Genomic DNA, 16,082 nt, shown 5'->3' on the forward strand with positions numbered 1-16,082 from the left:
CGGTTCCAATGGCCCAGGAATTTGAATCCCTCCAGCTTGCACCACTCTCTCTCCTCTCCCCAGTTATTGAACACTCTCTCCCCTCTCCCTATTATTGAACACTCTCTCCCCTCTCCCCAGTTATTGAATACTCTCTCTCTCTCCTCTCCCCCCGCCGTTCCATCCTGTTATTTAATACTTTTCCCTTTGTCCTCTCCCCTTAGGAACACAGGGACAGGAATCAACCAATCAGCCTGTTTCGCCATATATTTAGTCATGGCTGCTCTGTACCTCGGAACTATTAACTTGCCTTTGATCCATTTTCCTTGATTATCGGAGATGGATTAGATTGGGGTTACCTGCAGCCCCAGAGATCGAGCGTACTGGTTACAATCATTCCTCACCTCTCTGTTGCTGCCATCGAGTTTTCAGATGTGGTCTGAGGAGAGCAGGGATTCCCGGTCACACTGTCTATCTGCCCTCTGCAAGCAAACAGCAATAATTCAGGAAACACTTCTACACGTAAAGGGTGGTAGAAGTTGGGAACTTTCTTCCGCGAACAGCAGTTGATGCTAGCTCAATTGTTCATTTTAAATCTGAGATTGATAGATTTTTGTTAACCAAAGATATTAAGGGATATGGGGCTGAGGCAGGTACGTGGAGTTAGTTCACAGATCAGCCCATGATCTCACTGAATGGCGGAACCAGGCTCAAGGGCTAAATGGCCTCTTCCTGTTCCTAATGAGGCCCATTCAGCACTGTCCCTGTACACTAATACTGTGCTTGATCACAGCATACCCACTGTGACACTGTGCGCTAACAGTGTACACATTACTAGTACCCTGTAGGCTGTCGGATTGCTGCTCCATACAGGACTGTGATCAGCTATCAACATAGAACCATAGAAAAGATACAACACAGAAGGGGGCCATTCGTGTCTGCACCGGCTCGAAGAACAACCAGGTGCCCATTCTAATCCCACCTTCCAGCACCTGGTCCGTAGCCCTGCAGCTTACAGCACTTTAGGTGCAGGTCCAGGTACTTTTAAAAAGAGTTGAGGGTCCCTGCCTCTACCACCAATTCAGGCAGCGAATTCCATACACCCACCACCCTCTGGGTAAAAAAGTTTTTCCTCATGTCCCCTCTAATCCTTCCGCCAATCAGCTTAAATCTCTGTCCTCTAGTTCTTGAACTCTCCGCTAGGGGAAACAGTTACTTCCTGTCGACTCTATCTAGGTCCCCCATAATTTTGTACACCTCAATCAAGTCTCCCCTCAGCCTCCTCTGCTCCAAGGAAATTCATCCTTCCTGTAATGTGGTGACCAGAACTGCGCACAATACTCCAGCTGTGGCCTTACCAGCGTTTTATACAGTTCCATCATTACATCCCTGCTTTTGTATTCTATACCTCGGCTAATAACGGAGAGCATTCCTTATGCCTTCTTCGCAACCTTATCCACCTGTACTGCCACCTTCAGGGACCTGTGCACATGCACTCCAAGGTCTCTCACTTCCTCTACCCCTCTCAATATATTCCCGTTTACTGCGTATTCCTTTTTACTGTTTGCCCTCCCAAAGTGCATTACCTCACACTTCTCCAGGTTGAACTCCATTTGCCACTTCTCTGCCCACTCCACCAACCCACTGATATCTTGGAGTCTACAGCTATCCTCTTCACTACCAATTACATGGCGAATTTTTGTGTCGTCTGCAAATTTGCCAATCATGCCCCCTACATTCAAGTCCAAATCATTAATATATAGCACAAACAGCAAGGGACCCAACACTGTGGCACACCACTGGAAACGGACCATAACATGATAGAATTCCTCATTAAGATGGAGAGTGAAGTAGTTGAATCTGAAACTACGGTCCTGAATCGAAATAAAGGAAATTACGAAAGTATGAGGTGCGAATTGGCTATGATAGATTGGGGAACTTTACTAAAAGGGATGACGGTGGATAGGCAATGGCTAATATTTAAAGAACGTGTGCAGGAATTACAACAATTATTCATTCCTGTCTGGCACAAAAATAAAACAGGAAAGGTGGCTCAACCGTGGCTTACAAAAGAAATTAGGGATAGTATTAGATCCAAAGAGGAGACATATAAATTTGCCAGAAAAAGCAGCAAGTCTGAGGATTGGGAGCAGTTCAGAATTCAGCAAAGGAGAACAAAGAGATTGATTAAGAGGGGAAAAATAGAGTATGAGAGTAAACTAGCAGGGAACATAAAACCTGACTGTAAAAGCTTCTATAAATATGTCAAGAGAAAAAGATTAGTGAAGACAAATGTAGGTCCCTTACAGTCAGAAATGGGGGAAATTATAATGGGGAACAAAGAAATGGCAGAACAATTAAACACATACTTTGGTTCTGTCTTCACAAAGGAGGACACAAATAACCTCCCGGAAATGTTAGGGAACCAAGGGTCTAGTGAGAGGGAGGAACTGAAGGAAACCAGTATTAGTGAAAAAATAGTGCTGGGAAATTAATGGGGCGAAAGGCTGACAAATCCCCAGGGCCTGATAATCTACATCCCAGAGTACAAAAGGAAGTGGCCCTGGAAATAGTGGATGCATTGGTGATCATCTTCCAAAATTCTATAGACTATTGAACAGTTCCTACAGATTGGAGGGTGGCAAATGTAACCCCACTATTTAAAAAAGGAGGAAGAGAAAAAACAGGGAATTACAGACCAGTTAGCCTAATATCAGTAGTGGGGAAAATGCTAGAGTCTATTATAAAGGATGTGTTAACAGAACACTTGGAAGGCATTAACGGGATTGGACAAAGTTAGTATGGGTTTATGAAAGGGAAATCATGCTTAACAAATCTACTGGAGTTTTTTGAGGAGGTAACTCGTAGAATAGATAGGGGAGAACCAGTGGATGTGGTGTATTTGGATTTTCAGAAGGCTTTTGATAAGGTCCCACACAAGAGGTTAGTGTGCAAAATTAAAGCACAGGGGGGGAATATACTGGCATGGATTGAGAATTGGTTGAAAGACAGGAAACAGAGAGTAGGAATAAACAGATCTTTTTCCGGGTGGCAGGCAGTGACTAGTGGGGTACCGCAGGGATCAGTGCTTGGGCCCCAGCTATTCACAATATATATCAATGATTTGGATGAGGGAACTGAATGTAACATTTCCAAGTTTGCAGACGACACAAAGCTGGGGTGGAATGTGAGCTGTGAGGAGGATGCAAAGAGGCTCCAATGTGATTTAGACAAGTTGGGTGAGTGGGCAAGAACATGGCAGATGCAGTATAACGTGGATAAATGTGAGGTTATCCACTTTTGTTGTAAAAATAGAAAAACAGATTATTAATTGATTGGTGATAGATTGGGAAAAGGGGAGGTGCAACGAGACCTGGGTGTCTTTGTACACCAGTCGCTGAAAGTGAGCATTCAGGTGCAGCAAGCAGTTAGGAAGGCGAATGGTATGTTGGCGTTCATTGCAAGAGCATTTGAGTACAGGAGCAGGGATGTCTTACTGCAGTTATACAGGGCCTTGGTGAGACCACATCTGGAATATTGTGTGCAGTTTTGGTCTCCTTATCTGAGGAAGGATTTCCTTGCCATGGAGTGCAACGAAGGTTTACCAGACTGATTCCTGGGATGGCAGCACTGACATATGAGGAGATATTGGGTCGACTAGGCCTATATTCACTAGAGTTTGGAAGAATGAGATGTGATCTCATCGAAACATAAAATTCTAACAGGACTGGACAGACTAGATGCAGGGAGGATGTTCCCGATGGAATCCATAACCAGGGGTCAGTCTCAGGATACGGGGAATGCCATTTAGAACTGAGATGAGGAGAAATTTCTTCACTCAGAGGATGGTGAACCTGTGGAATTCTCCACCGCAGAAGGCAGTGGAGGCCAAGTGATTAAATATATTCAAGAAGCAGATAGATATATTTCTTAATGCTAAAGGGATTAAGGGATATGGGGAAAAAGCGGGAACAGGGTACTGAGTTAGATGATCAGCCATGATCATTTTGAATGGCGGAGCAGGCCCGAAGGGCCGAATGGCCTACTCTTGCTCCTATTTTCTATGATTCTATGATTCGCAAAGACATCCATTGACTTTTACCATTTGTTTCCTGTTACTGAGCCAATTTTGGATCCAATTCACTGCATTTCCCTGTATCCCATGGGCTTTTACCTTTCTGACCAGTCTGCCATGTGGGACCTTGTCAAATGCGTTACTAAAATCCATGTAGACAACATCCATTGCACTACCCTCATCAATCCTCCTCGTCACTTCCTCAAAGAATTCAATCACATTTGTAAGGCATGACCTTCCCTGAACAAATCCATGCTGACTATCCCTGATTAAACCATGCCTTTCTAAGTGACAGTTTATCCTATCTCTCAGTATTGATTCTAATAGTTTACCCACCACCGAGGTAAGACTGACCGGCCTATAATTGTTCGGCCTTTCCCTTGTACCCTTTTTAAACAATGGTACTATGTTTGCAGTCTTCCAGTCCTCCGGTACCTCCCCTGTATCTAGTCAGGATTGGAAAATGATCCTCAGAGCATCCGCTGTTTCCTCCCTGGCTTCCTTCAATAGCCTAGGAAACAATCCATCCGGCCCTGGTAACTTATCAACTTTCAAGGATTCCAGTCCCTCTAGTACTTCCTCTCTCGTTATGTTTACCTTATCCAATATTTCACACCTCTCCTCTTTAACTACTACGTCTGGATCATCCCTTTCCTTTGTGAATACGGAGACAAAATATTTAAAACCCTACCCACATCCTCTGCTTCTACACACAAGTTACCCTTATCATCCCTGATAGGTCCCACCTTTTCCTTAGCCATCCTCTTGTTCTTAATGCACTGATAAAACATCTTTGGGTTTTCTTTAATCTTAGTAGCTAATATTTTTTCATGCCCTCTCTTTGCTTTCCTTATTTCCTTTTTTACGTCATCCCTGTACTTTCTATACTCCTTGAGGCTTTCTGCAGTATTTAGTTTTCTGTGACAGTCATAAGCTTTCTTTTTCTGCTTTATCTTGCCCCGTATACTTCGAGACAACCAAGGGGCTCTAAATTTGGCAGCGCAACCCTTTATCTTTGAGGGGACGTGTCTGCATTGTACCCGTAGAATTTCACTTTTTAGTGCCTCCCACTGGCTTGCCACTGATTTCTCAAGTAGTTGTGTCCTGTCCACTTCTGCAAAATCACCTCTTAGTTCTGTAAAATTTGTCTTCCCCCAATTTAAAACGTTTACTCCTGATTTAACTCTGTCCTTTTCCATAATAATGCTAAAACTAACTGAATTGTGGTCACTATCCCCAATATGGTCACCCACTGTCACTTCACCCACTTGCCCATCTTCATTTCCCAGGACTAAATCTAGAATTGCATCCCCTCTTGTTGGGCTTGTCACGTACTGGCTAAAAAAGTTCTCCTGGACACTGATCAAGAATGTTGCGCCCTCTGTGCCCCTCACACTGTTTGAATCCCAGTTGATGTTCGGGTAGTTAAAGTCCCCTACTATTATTGCCCTCTTATTTTTGCACTCAGAAATTTGCCTACATATTTGTTCTTCTGTCTCCCTTTCGCTATTCGGGGGTCTATAGTACACTCCTAGTAGTGTGACTGTCCCTTTTTTATTTCTTAGCTCAACCCATATGGCCTCGATTGATGATCCATTTAGCAGATCATCCCTTCTCACAACTGTAATTGATTCTTTAACCAACAATGCTACCCCCCTCCTTTTTTACCACTCTATCCTGCCTGAAAACTCTATATCCAGGGATATTGAGCTGCCAATTATCCCCCTCTTTAAGCCAGGTTTCCATTATAGCAACGATATCATGCTGCCATGTGTCTATCTGTGCCCTTAGCACATCTGCTTTGTTTGTAATACTCCTTGCATTGAAGTATATACCCTTTAACCCCATCAAATTCCTGTGCTGAACACTATTTAACCTTTGCTTCTTTTGCCTTTCTGAGTCACTAACTACGTCACTAACTGCTTTTCTACTTCCCGTTTCCTGGTCTGAATTTGTCCTATCTGTACCTGCCCATTGGTTCCCATCCCCCTGCCATACTAGTTTAAACCCTCCCCAACAGAACAACAAATGCCCCCGCGAGGATATTGGTCCCGGTCCTGCTTGGGTGTAACCTGTCCAGCTTGTACAGGTCCCGCCTTCCCCAGAACCAGTCCCAATGTCCCAGGAATCTAAATCCCTCCCTCCTACACCATCTCTCAAGCCACACATTCATCTGGTCTCTTCTATTTCTGCTCTCGCTAGCACGTGGCACTGGGAGTAATCCTGAGATTCCTACCTTTTTAATTTATTTCCTAACTCCCTATATTCTGCTTGCAGGACCTCATCCCTTTTTTTTTTAACCGATGTCGTTGGTACCGATATGGACCACGACCTCTGGCTGTTCACCCTCCCCCTTCAGAATGTCCTGCAGCCGCTCCGTGACATCCTTGACCCTAGCACCAGAGAGGCAACATACCATCCTGGAGTCACATCTGCAGCCGCAGAAGCACCTATCTGTTCCCCTTACAATTGAATCTCCTATCACTATTGCTCTCCCAATCTTCTTCCTCCCCTCCTGTGCAGCTGAGTCACTCATGGTGCCACGGTCTTGGCTCTTGTTGCATTCCCCTGATAAGCCATCTCCCCCAACAACATCCAAAGCAGAATATCTGTTTGAGAGGGAGATGGCCCCAGGGGACTCCTGCTCTACCTGCCTCGTCCTTTTACTCTGCCTGGCGGTCACCCATTTCCTTTCTGCCTGCGTAATCTTTACCTGCGGTGTGACCACCTCACTGAACGTGCTATCCACGATAATCTCAGCATCGCGGATGCTCCACAGTGAATCCACCCGCAGCTCCAGCTCCGAAATGCGGTTAGCCAGTAGCTGCAGCTGGACACACTTCCTGCACACATGGTCGCCAGGGACACTGGTAGTGTCCATGACTTCCCACATAGTGCAGGAGGAGCATATCACGGGTGCGAGCTCTGCTGCCATGACTTGCCCTAGATTAAGCTCGTTAGTTACTCCCTTTAAGGAGTTTACTCCTTTAAATTACTCTTAATTTAGAGAATGTTAACTACACTAGGGACCTTGATTCACTAAAAAACGCTACTTGCTACAACTAAATTAAGTTTAGTATTTTTTTTAAAAATTTAGTTTTATGCTATAAGTTACTGAGCCCACAGCCTGAAGAAAGAAGAAAACAGAAGAGATTCTCACCACCAACCACCTACCTGCCTTACCTGTGACGTTACACTGCAGTTTTGTTTTGTTGTGTTGTGCTGTGACCCGCTCTCGGTCCGCCCCTCCCCGCTCTCGGTCCGCCCCTCCCCGCTCTCGGTCCGCCCCTCCCCGCTCTCGGTCCGCCCCTCCCCGCTCTCGGTCCGCCCCTCCCCGCTCTCGGTCCGCCCCTCCCCGCTCTCGGTCCGCCCCTCCCCGCTCTCGGTCCGCCCCTCCCCGCTCTCGGTCCGCCCCTCCCCGCTCTCGGTCCGCCCCTCCCCGCTCTCGGTCCGCCCCTCCCCGCTCTCGGTCCGCCCCTCCCCGCTCTCGGTCCGCCCCTCCCCGCTCTCGGTCCGCCCCTCCCCCCTCTCGGTCCGCCCCTCCCCCCTCTCGGTCCGCCCCTCCCCGCTCTCGGTCCGCCCCTCCCCCCTCTCGGTCCGCCCCTCCCCGCTCTCGGTCCGCCCCTCCCCGCTCTCGGTGCGCCCCTCCCCGCTCTCGGTGCGCCCCTCCCCGCTCTCGGTCCGCCCCTCCCCCCTCTCGGTCCGCCCCTCCCCCCTCTCGGTCCGCCCCTCCCCCCTCTCGGTCCGCCCCTCCCCCCTCTCGGTCCGCCCCTCCCCCCTCTCGGTCCGCCCCTCCCCCCTCTCGGTCCGCCCCTCCCCCCTCTCGGTCCGCCCCTCCCCCCTCTCGGTCCGCCCCTCCCCCCTCTCGGTGCGCCCCTCCCCCCTCTCGGTGCGCCCCTCCCCCCTCTCGGTGCGCCCCTCCCCCCTCTCGGTGCGCCCCTCCCCCCTCTCGGTGCGCCCCTCCCCCCTCTCGGTGCGCCCCTCCCCCCTCTCGGTGCGCCCCTCCCCCCTCTCGGTGCGCCCCTCCCCCCTCTCGGTGCGCCCCTCCCCCCTCTCGGTGCGCCCCTCTCCGCTGACTAATCAAATGCACCTCACCCCTTACTGCACCAAATTCCCAATTATAGACTCTGTCAATAGCTGCTACTCTGTGCTCCCTCACTCCATGCATTAGCAAAACCCTTCTGAATTTATGCTCGCTCGAATGCCAATCACCTGAGTCAACCCCAGCTGACAGTAGGTTACCAGTTCTAACCAGTCACCTAATTAACTAGGTGACCAACTGCCACTTCAGGCTGCTTGTTTACCACTAACTGAAAACTGCAAGTTAAGATTAAATTTAAGTTAAATGCTTGATGCCAAACCTAGTCAAATTTCAGATAAAGATCAACCCTTAAAAATCCCCTCACTCTCCAAATTCCCAATTATAGTCTCTGTCGAAACCAGACTCCGTCGATAGCTGCTACTCCGTGCTCCCTCATCTCCATTGGGATTCCCGTTTCTCAGAGGAGCTCAAGGAATTCCCGAGATTACCTGGAATACGTGCTTCACAGTTTGCGTAGGGGATGGGGCACGGGGAAGTGCGAGGGTCTGGGAGCGAGAGAAATTAATCGAGCAGTGGGACTGAGAGAATCAGACGAGGAACATGAACTTGTCCTTTTCTCTTTTGCTCTCTCTGCTCAGTCCTATCATGTGCCTCCTCTTCCTGTTCACAGTCCCACCCCCCTGCTGTGGTTCACCATGGGCTGCAATTAATAAATGCCTCTGGAGGAAGATAGAGGTACAGTTTCTCAGGGAGGTCAGAGGGAAACATACAAAGCAGGGAATAAAAGCACAGGGATAGAGTGTGATTTCTGCCTACTCACTGAGTTCATCTAGGTGTGAACGAGCTGCTGTTACACACCTCTCTAACCTTTCTACGGGTCGATTCTCTTCAGCCTCCATGTTAGAACTCAGCCTGTTTGATTATAGCAGGGGAATGCTGCACCATAGCAACCAGCCACACCTCGGCCCCATGCAGGTAACCCGGCTCTGCTGTGCGATCTCTATGAAGGTACAATGCATGTGGCAACTTGCCATTTATTTACTCATGCACTTGTTCCCGGGCACGGTTACTGAGCCCGGGAACAAGTGCACACCTTTACTCATCAGAGAGCGACGCAAGCATACACAGGCTCAGAGAGAGACGAAGACACATCGAATCATAGAAAGTTACGACATGGAGAGAGATTCAGACACACACAGGCAGAGAGAGAGAGAGAGAGAGAGAGAGAGTCAGAGAGAGAGAGAGAGAGTGAGTGAGTGTGAGTGTGAGACGCAGACAAACACAGGCACAGAGAGAGATACAGACTGATGGGGCGGTAATTGGCCGGATTGGATTTGTCCTGCTTTTTGTGGACAGGACATACCTGGGCAATTTTCCACATTGTGCCACACTTCACGTCTCACAGCGTCACACTTCACATGAGACTCGAAGGGTAAGACATCCTTGCTCCTATACTCAAATCCTTGCTGCACCTTCATGTTTGCTTTCAGTGACTGGTGTACGAGGACACCCAGATCCCTTTGTACATCAACATTCCCCAATCTATCACCATTTAAATAATACTCTGCCTTTCTGATTTTCCTTCTGAAGCAGATAACTTCACATTTATCCACATTATACTGCATCTGCCATGTATTTGCCCACTCACTCAACTTGTCTAAATCGCCTTGAAGCCTCTTTGCATCCTCCTCACAACTCACAATCCCACCTAGTTTTGTGTCATCAGCAAACTTGGAAATATTACATTTAGTTCCCTCATCCAAATCATTGATATATATTGTGAATAGCTGGGGCCCAAGCACTGATCCCTGCGGTACCCCACTAGTCACTGCCTGCCACCCCGAAAAAGAACCATTTATTCCTACTCTCTGTTTCCTGTTAACCAATTCTCAATCCGTGCGAGTATATTCCCCCCAATCCCATGTGCTTTAATTTTGCACACTAACCTCTTATGTGGGACTTTATCAAAGGCCTTCTGAAAATCCAAATAAACCACATCCACTGGTTCTCCCTTATCTATTCTACCAGTTACATCCTCAAAAAACTCCAGTAGGTTTGTCAAACACGATTTCGCTTTCATAAAACCATGTTGACTTCGTTTAATCCCGTTGATATTTTCGAAGTGTCCTGTTATCACATCCTTTATAATAGACTCTAGCATTTTCCCTACGACTGATGTTGGGCTCACCGGTCCGTAGTTCCCTGTTTTCTCTCTCCCTTTTAAAATAGTGGGGTTACATTTGCCACCCCCCAATCTGCAGGAACTGTTCCACAATCTATTGAATTTTGGAAGATTCTAATATAGGGTATATAGGGTACGGTAGCATAGTGGTTATGTTACTGGACCAGTAATCCAGAGGCCTGGACTAATAATCCGGAGTCATGAGTTCAAATCCCACCACGAGAGCTGGGGAATTTAATTCAATTAATTAAATAAAATCTGGAATTAAAAAAAATACTAGTATCAGTAATGGTGGCCATGAAACTACCAGATTGTCGTAAAAACCCATCTGGTTCACTAATGCCCTTTAGGGAAGGAAACCTGCCGTCCTTACCCAGTCTGACTTATATGTGACTCCAGACACACAGCAATGTGGTTGATTCTGAATTGCCCTCTGAAATGGCCTAGCAATCAGTTGTAAAATCTCGCTAAAAAAGTCACAATAAGAATAAAACTGGAAGGACCACCCAGCATCAGACCACGAGGTACCGGACACGACAACGGCAAACCAAGCCCAGTCGACCCTGCAAAGTCATCCTCACCAACATCTGGGGACTTGTGCCAAAATTGGGAGAGTTGTCCCACAGACTAGTCAAGCAACAGCCTGACATAGCCATACTCATAGAATCATACCTTTCAGCCAACGTCCCAGACTCTTCCATCACCATCCCTGGGTAAGTCCTGTCCCACCGGCAGGACAGACCCACCAGAGGTGGCGGTACAGTGATATACAGTCAGGTGGGAGTGGCCCTGGGAATCCTCAACATTGACTCCGGACCCCATGAAATCTCATGACATCAGGTCAAACATGGGCAAGGAAACCTCCTGCTGATTACACCGACTGTCCTCCCTCAGCTGATGAATCAGTCCTCCTCCATGTTGAGCACCACTTGGAGGAAGCACTGAGGGTAGCAAGGGCACAGAATGCACTCTGGATGGGGGACTTCAATGTCCATCACCAAGAGTGGCTCGGTAGCACCACTACTGACCGAGCTGGCCAAGTCCTGAAGGACATAGCTGCCAGACTGGGCCTGCGGCAGGTGGTGGGAGAACCAACACGAGGGAAAAACTTACTTGACCTCGTCCTCGCCAATCTACCGGTCTCAAATGCATCTGTCCATGACAGTATTATTAGGAGTGACCACCGCACAGTCCTCGTGGAGATGAAGTCCCGTCTTCGCACTGAGGACACCATCCAACATGTTGTGTGGTACTACCACCGTGCTAAATGGGATAGATTCAGAACAGATCTAGCAGTTCAAAACTGGGCATCCATGAGGCACTGTGGGCCATCAGTAGCAGCAGAATTGTATTCCAGCACAATCTGTAACCTCATGGCCCGGCATATTCCTCACTCTACCATTACCAACAAGCCAGGGGATCAACCCTGGTTCAATGAGGAGTGTAGAAAAGCATGCCAGGAGCAGCACCAGGCGTACCGAAAAATGAGGTGCCAACCTGGTGAAGCGACAACTCAGGACTACATGCATGCTAAACAGCGGAAGCAACATGCCATCGACAGAGCTAAGCAATCCCACAACCAACGGATCAGATCAAAGCTCTGCAGTCCTGCCACATCCAATCGTGAATGGTGGTGGACAATTAAACAACTAACGGCAGGAGGAAGCTCTGCAAACATCCCCATCCTCAATGATGGCGGAGTCCTGCACTTGAGTGCAAAAGACAAGGCTGAAGCATTTGCAACCATCTTCAGCCAGAAGTGCCGAGTGGATGATCCATTTCGACCTCATCAGGTGTCATCGACAGTTCTATCAAGCGGCACTTATTCACCAATAACCTGCTCACCGATGCTCAGTTTGGGTTGGCAACCCCTCAGATAATGAAATAGTCCGTGCCCGCATGCAGCAAGACCTGGACAACATCCAGGCTTGGGCTGATAAGTGGCAAGTAACATTCGCGCCAGACAAGTGCCAGGCAATGACCATCTCCAACAAGAGAGAGTCCAACCACCTCCTCATGACATTCAAAGGCATTGCCAGTGTCGAATCCCCCACAATCAACATCCTGGGGGTCACCATTGACCAGAAACTTAACTGGACCAGCCATATAAATACTGTGGCTACAAGAGCAGGTCAGAGGCTGGGTATTCCTCGGCGAGTGACTCACCTCCTGACTCCCCAAAGCTTTTCCACCATCTACAAGGCACAAGTCAGGAGTGTGATGGAATGCTCTCCACCTGCCTGGATGAGTGCAGCTCCAACGACACTCAAGAAGCTCGACACCATCCAGGATAAAGCAGCCCGCATGATTGGCACCCCATCCACCACCCTAAACATTCACTCCCTTCACCACCGGCGCACAGTGGCTGCAGTGTGTACCATCCACAGGATGCACTGCAGCAACTCACCAAGGCTTCTTCGACAGCACCTCCCAAACCCGCGACCTCCACCACCTAGAAGGGCAAGGGCAGCAGGCACATGGGAACACCACCACCGGCACGTTCCCCTCCAAGTCACACACCATCCCGACTTGGAAATATATCGCCGTTCCTTCATCGTCGCTGGGTCAAAATCCTGGAATTCCCTCCCTAACAGCACTGTGGGAGAACCTTCACCAGACGGACTGCAGTGATTCAAGAAGGCAGCTCACCACCACCTTCTCAAGGGCAATTAGGGATGGGCAATAAATGCTGGCCTCGCCACATCCCATGAACGAATAAAAAAAAATGACAACCAATGCATCCACTATTTCCATGGCGACCTCTTTTAGTACTCTGGGATGCAGATTATCAGGCTCTGGGGATTTATCGGCTTTCAGTCCCATTAATTTCTCCAGCACTATTTTTTTACTGATACTAATTTCCTTTAATTCCTCCTTCTCACTAGACCCTTGGTTCCCTAACATTTCTGGGAAGTTATTTGTGTCCTTTTCCGTGAAGACAGAACCAAAGTATTTGTTTAATTGCTCTGCCATTTCCTCGTTTCCCATTAAAAATTCTCCCGTTTCTGACTGTAAGGGACCTACATTTGTCTTCACTAATCTTTTTCTTTTTACATACTTGTAGAAGCTTTTACAGTCCACTTTTATGTTCCTTGCAAGTTTACTCTCATACTCTATTTTTCCCCTTTTAATCAATCTCTCGGTCCTTTTTTGCCGAATTCTGAACTGCTCCCAATCCTCAGGTTTGCTACTTTTTCTGGCAACTTTATATGACTCCTCTTTGGATCTAATACTATCCTTAATTTCTTTTGTTAGCCATGGTTGGGCCGCTTTTCCTTTTGTGTTTTTGCGACAGAAAGGAATGTATAATTGTTGCAATTCATGCATTTGTTCCTTAAATATTAGCCATTGCCTATCCACCGTCATGCCTTTTAATGAAATTTCCCAATCTATCAGAGCCAAATCACTCCTCATACCTTCGTAGTTTCCTTTGTTTAGATTTAGGACCCTAGTTTCAGATTGGACTACTTCACTTTCCATCTTAATGAAGAATTCTACCATGTTCTGGTCACTCTTCCTTAAAGGACCCCGCACAACAAGATTATTAATAACCCCCTCTCATTGCACAATACCCAATCTAGGATAGCCTGTTCCATCTCGTACACACTCCAGGAATTCATCCTCCACTGTATTATTGCTAATTTGGTTTGGCCAGTCTATATGTAGATTAAAGTCACCCATGATTACTGTCGTACCCTTGTTACATGCATCTCTAATTTCCTGTTTGATGCCATCCCCTCATTACCACTACTGTTTGGAGGCCTATAGACAACTCCCACCAGTGTTTTCTGCCCCTTGGTGCTTCTTAACTCCACCCAGACTGATTCTACATCTTGATTTTCTGAGCCAATATCCTTTCTCACTATTGCTCGGATTTCAGCCTTTGCTAACAATGCCACCCCACCTCCATTTCCTTTTTGCCTGTTCTTCTTAAATATCGAATACCCTTGGATATTCAGCTCCCAGCCCTGGTCACCCTGCAGCCACATCTCTGTGATCGCAATTATATAGTATCTATTTACATCTATTTGCGCTGTTAATTCGTCTACCTTATTAGGAATGCTTCGTGCATTCAGATACAGTGCCATTAGATTTGTCTCTTTAACATTTTTAGACACCTTAACATTTTTTTGTACTATGGCCCTATTTGTCTTATTACCATGTTTCCTTACCAGGACCCTATTTGTTGTCTTTTGTTTGTACGCTCTGTCCCTTCCTGACACAATCTGGTTATCCTTACCCCAATCACTTTCCTGCACTGCTTCCTTGTCTTATCTCTTTAACATTCTCGATTTCTCTCCATCGGGACCCTCCCCCCCTTATTTAGTTTAAAGCCCTATCTACCTCCCTAGTTATTTGATTCGCTAGAGCTCTAGTCCCAGCATGGTTCAGGTGTAGTCCGTACCAACGGAACATCTCTCTCTTTCCCCAGTACTGGTACCAGTGCCCCACGAATCGAAACCCACTTCTCCCACATCAATCTCTGAGACACACATTCATCTCTCTGATCCTATTGACCCTGTGCCAATTTGCTCGTGGCTCAGGTAATAATCCAGAGATTATTACCTTTGTGGTTCTGCTTTTTAATTTAGTCCCTAGCTGCTCAAACTCTCTCAGCAGATCCTTTTTCTTAGTCCTATGTTGTTGGTACCCACATGGACCACGACAACTGGATCCTCCCCCTCCCATTTCAAGTTCTTCTCCAGCCCGGAGATGTCCTTAACCCTGGCACCCGGGAAGGCAACATAGCCTTCGGGACTCATGTTCCTGGCTGCAGAGAACAGTGTCTATCCCCCTAACTATACTGTCGCCTACTACAACCACCTTCCTTTTTACTCCCCCCACTTGAACGGCTTCCTGTACCACGGTGCCGTGTTCAGTTTGCTCGTCCTCCTCGCAGTCCCCGCACTGTCCACAAGGGTTGCAAGAACCTCAAATCTATTGGACAAGCTCAGGGACTGAGGCTGCTGCAATACGACCTCCTGGATCCCCTTACCTGCCTCACTCACAGTCCCTGACCACGTGTCAATTCTAAAGTATTTAATCTAAGGGGTGTGGCTGCCTCCTGGAGCTCTGTCCAGGTAGCTTTCTCCCTCCCTGATGTCTCGCAATGTCCGCAGCTCGGACTCCAGCTCCTCAACTCGGAGCTGAAGTTACTCGAGCCTCAAACACCTACTACAGATGTAGTCGCCCTGGACAAAAATGTCCACAAGCTCCCACATATTGCAGGAGCAGCACATATCCTGTTCTCCCATTATTTTATTTATTTATGTAAGGAGTCTTACAACATCAGGTTATAGTCCAACAGTTTTATTTGAAAATCACAAGCTTTCGGAGCTTTCCTCCTTCGCCACCTGACGAAGGAGGAAAGCTCCGAAAGCTTGTGATTTTCAAATAAAACTGTTGGACTATAACCTGATGTTGTAAGATTCCTTACATTTGTCCACCCCAGTCCATCACCGGCATCTCCACATCATTTATTTATTTAGTTAATTTTTTTAGTGTTAAGCAAATTATTTACTTCATTTAATTTATTAAATTAATTAAATTAAGTTTAGTTTTTAAAATTTAGTTATATGCTCTATGTTAACTTAAAACTCAGCCCTCAGTCACTATCAATCACTTACCTGCCTCACCTGTGACGTCACACTGCAGTTTTCTCTTGTTGCAACTCCCACACTCCCACACTCCCACACTCCCACACTCCCACACTCCCACACTCCCACACTCCCACACTCCCACACTCCCACACTCCCACACTCCTCCCACATCCCTCCCACATCTTTGGACTGCTCCCCCCAGTC

General features: G+C 47.4%; 1 protein-coding gene across 1 annotated transcript in view; it reads right to left on the bottom strand.

Annotated features, from left to right (window-relative positions):
• cplane1 (ciliogenesis and planar polarity effector 1) overlaps positions 1-16,082 on the bottom strand; it is a 211,492-nt gene that overhangs the window by 76,586 nt on the left and 118,824 nt on the right. Inside the window, exon 31 of the mRNA XM_067982079.1 lies at positions 384-461. Within this exon, the coding sequence (XP_067838180.1) occupies positions 384-461 (78 nt within the window). The remainder of the gene's footprint in view (positions 1-383; positions 462-16,082) is intronic.

This window comes from Heptranchias perlo, chromosome 4 (genome assembly GCF_035084215.1).
Source record: "Heptranchias perlo isolate sHepPer1 chromosome 4, sHepPer1.hap1, whole genome shotgun sequence".
Classification (NCBI taxonomy): Eukaryota; Metazoa; Chordata; class Chondrichthyes; order Hexanchiformes; family Hexanchidae; genus Heptranchias; species Heptranchias perlo.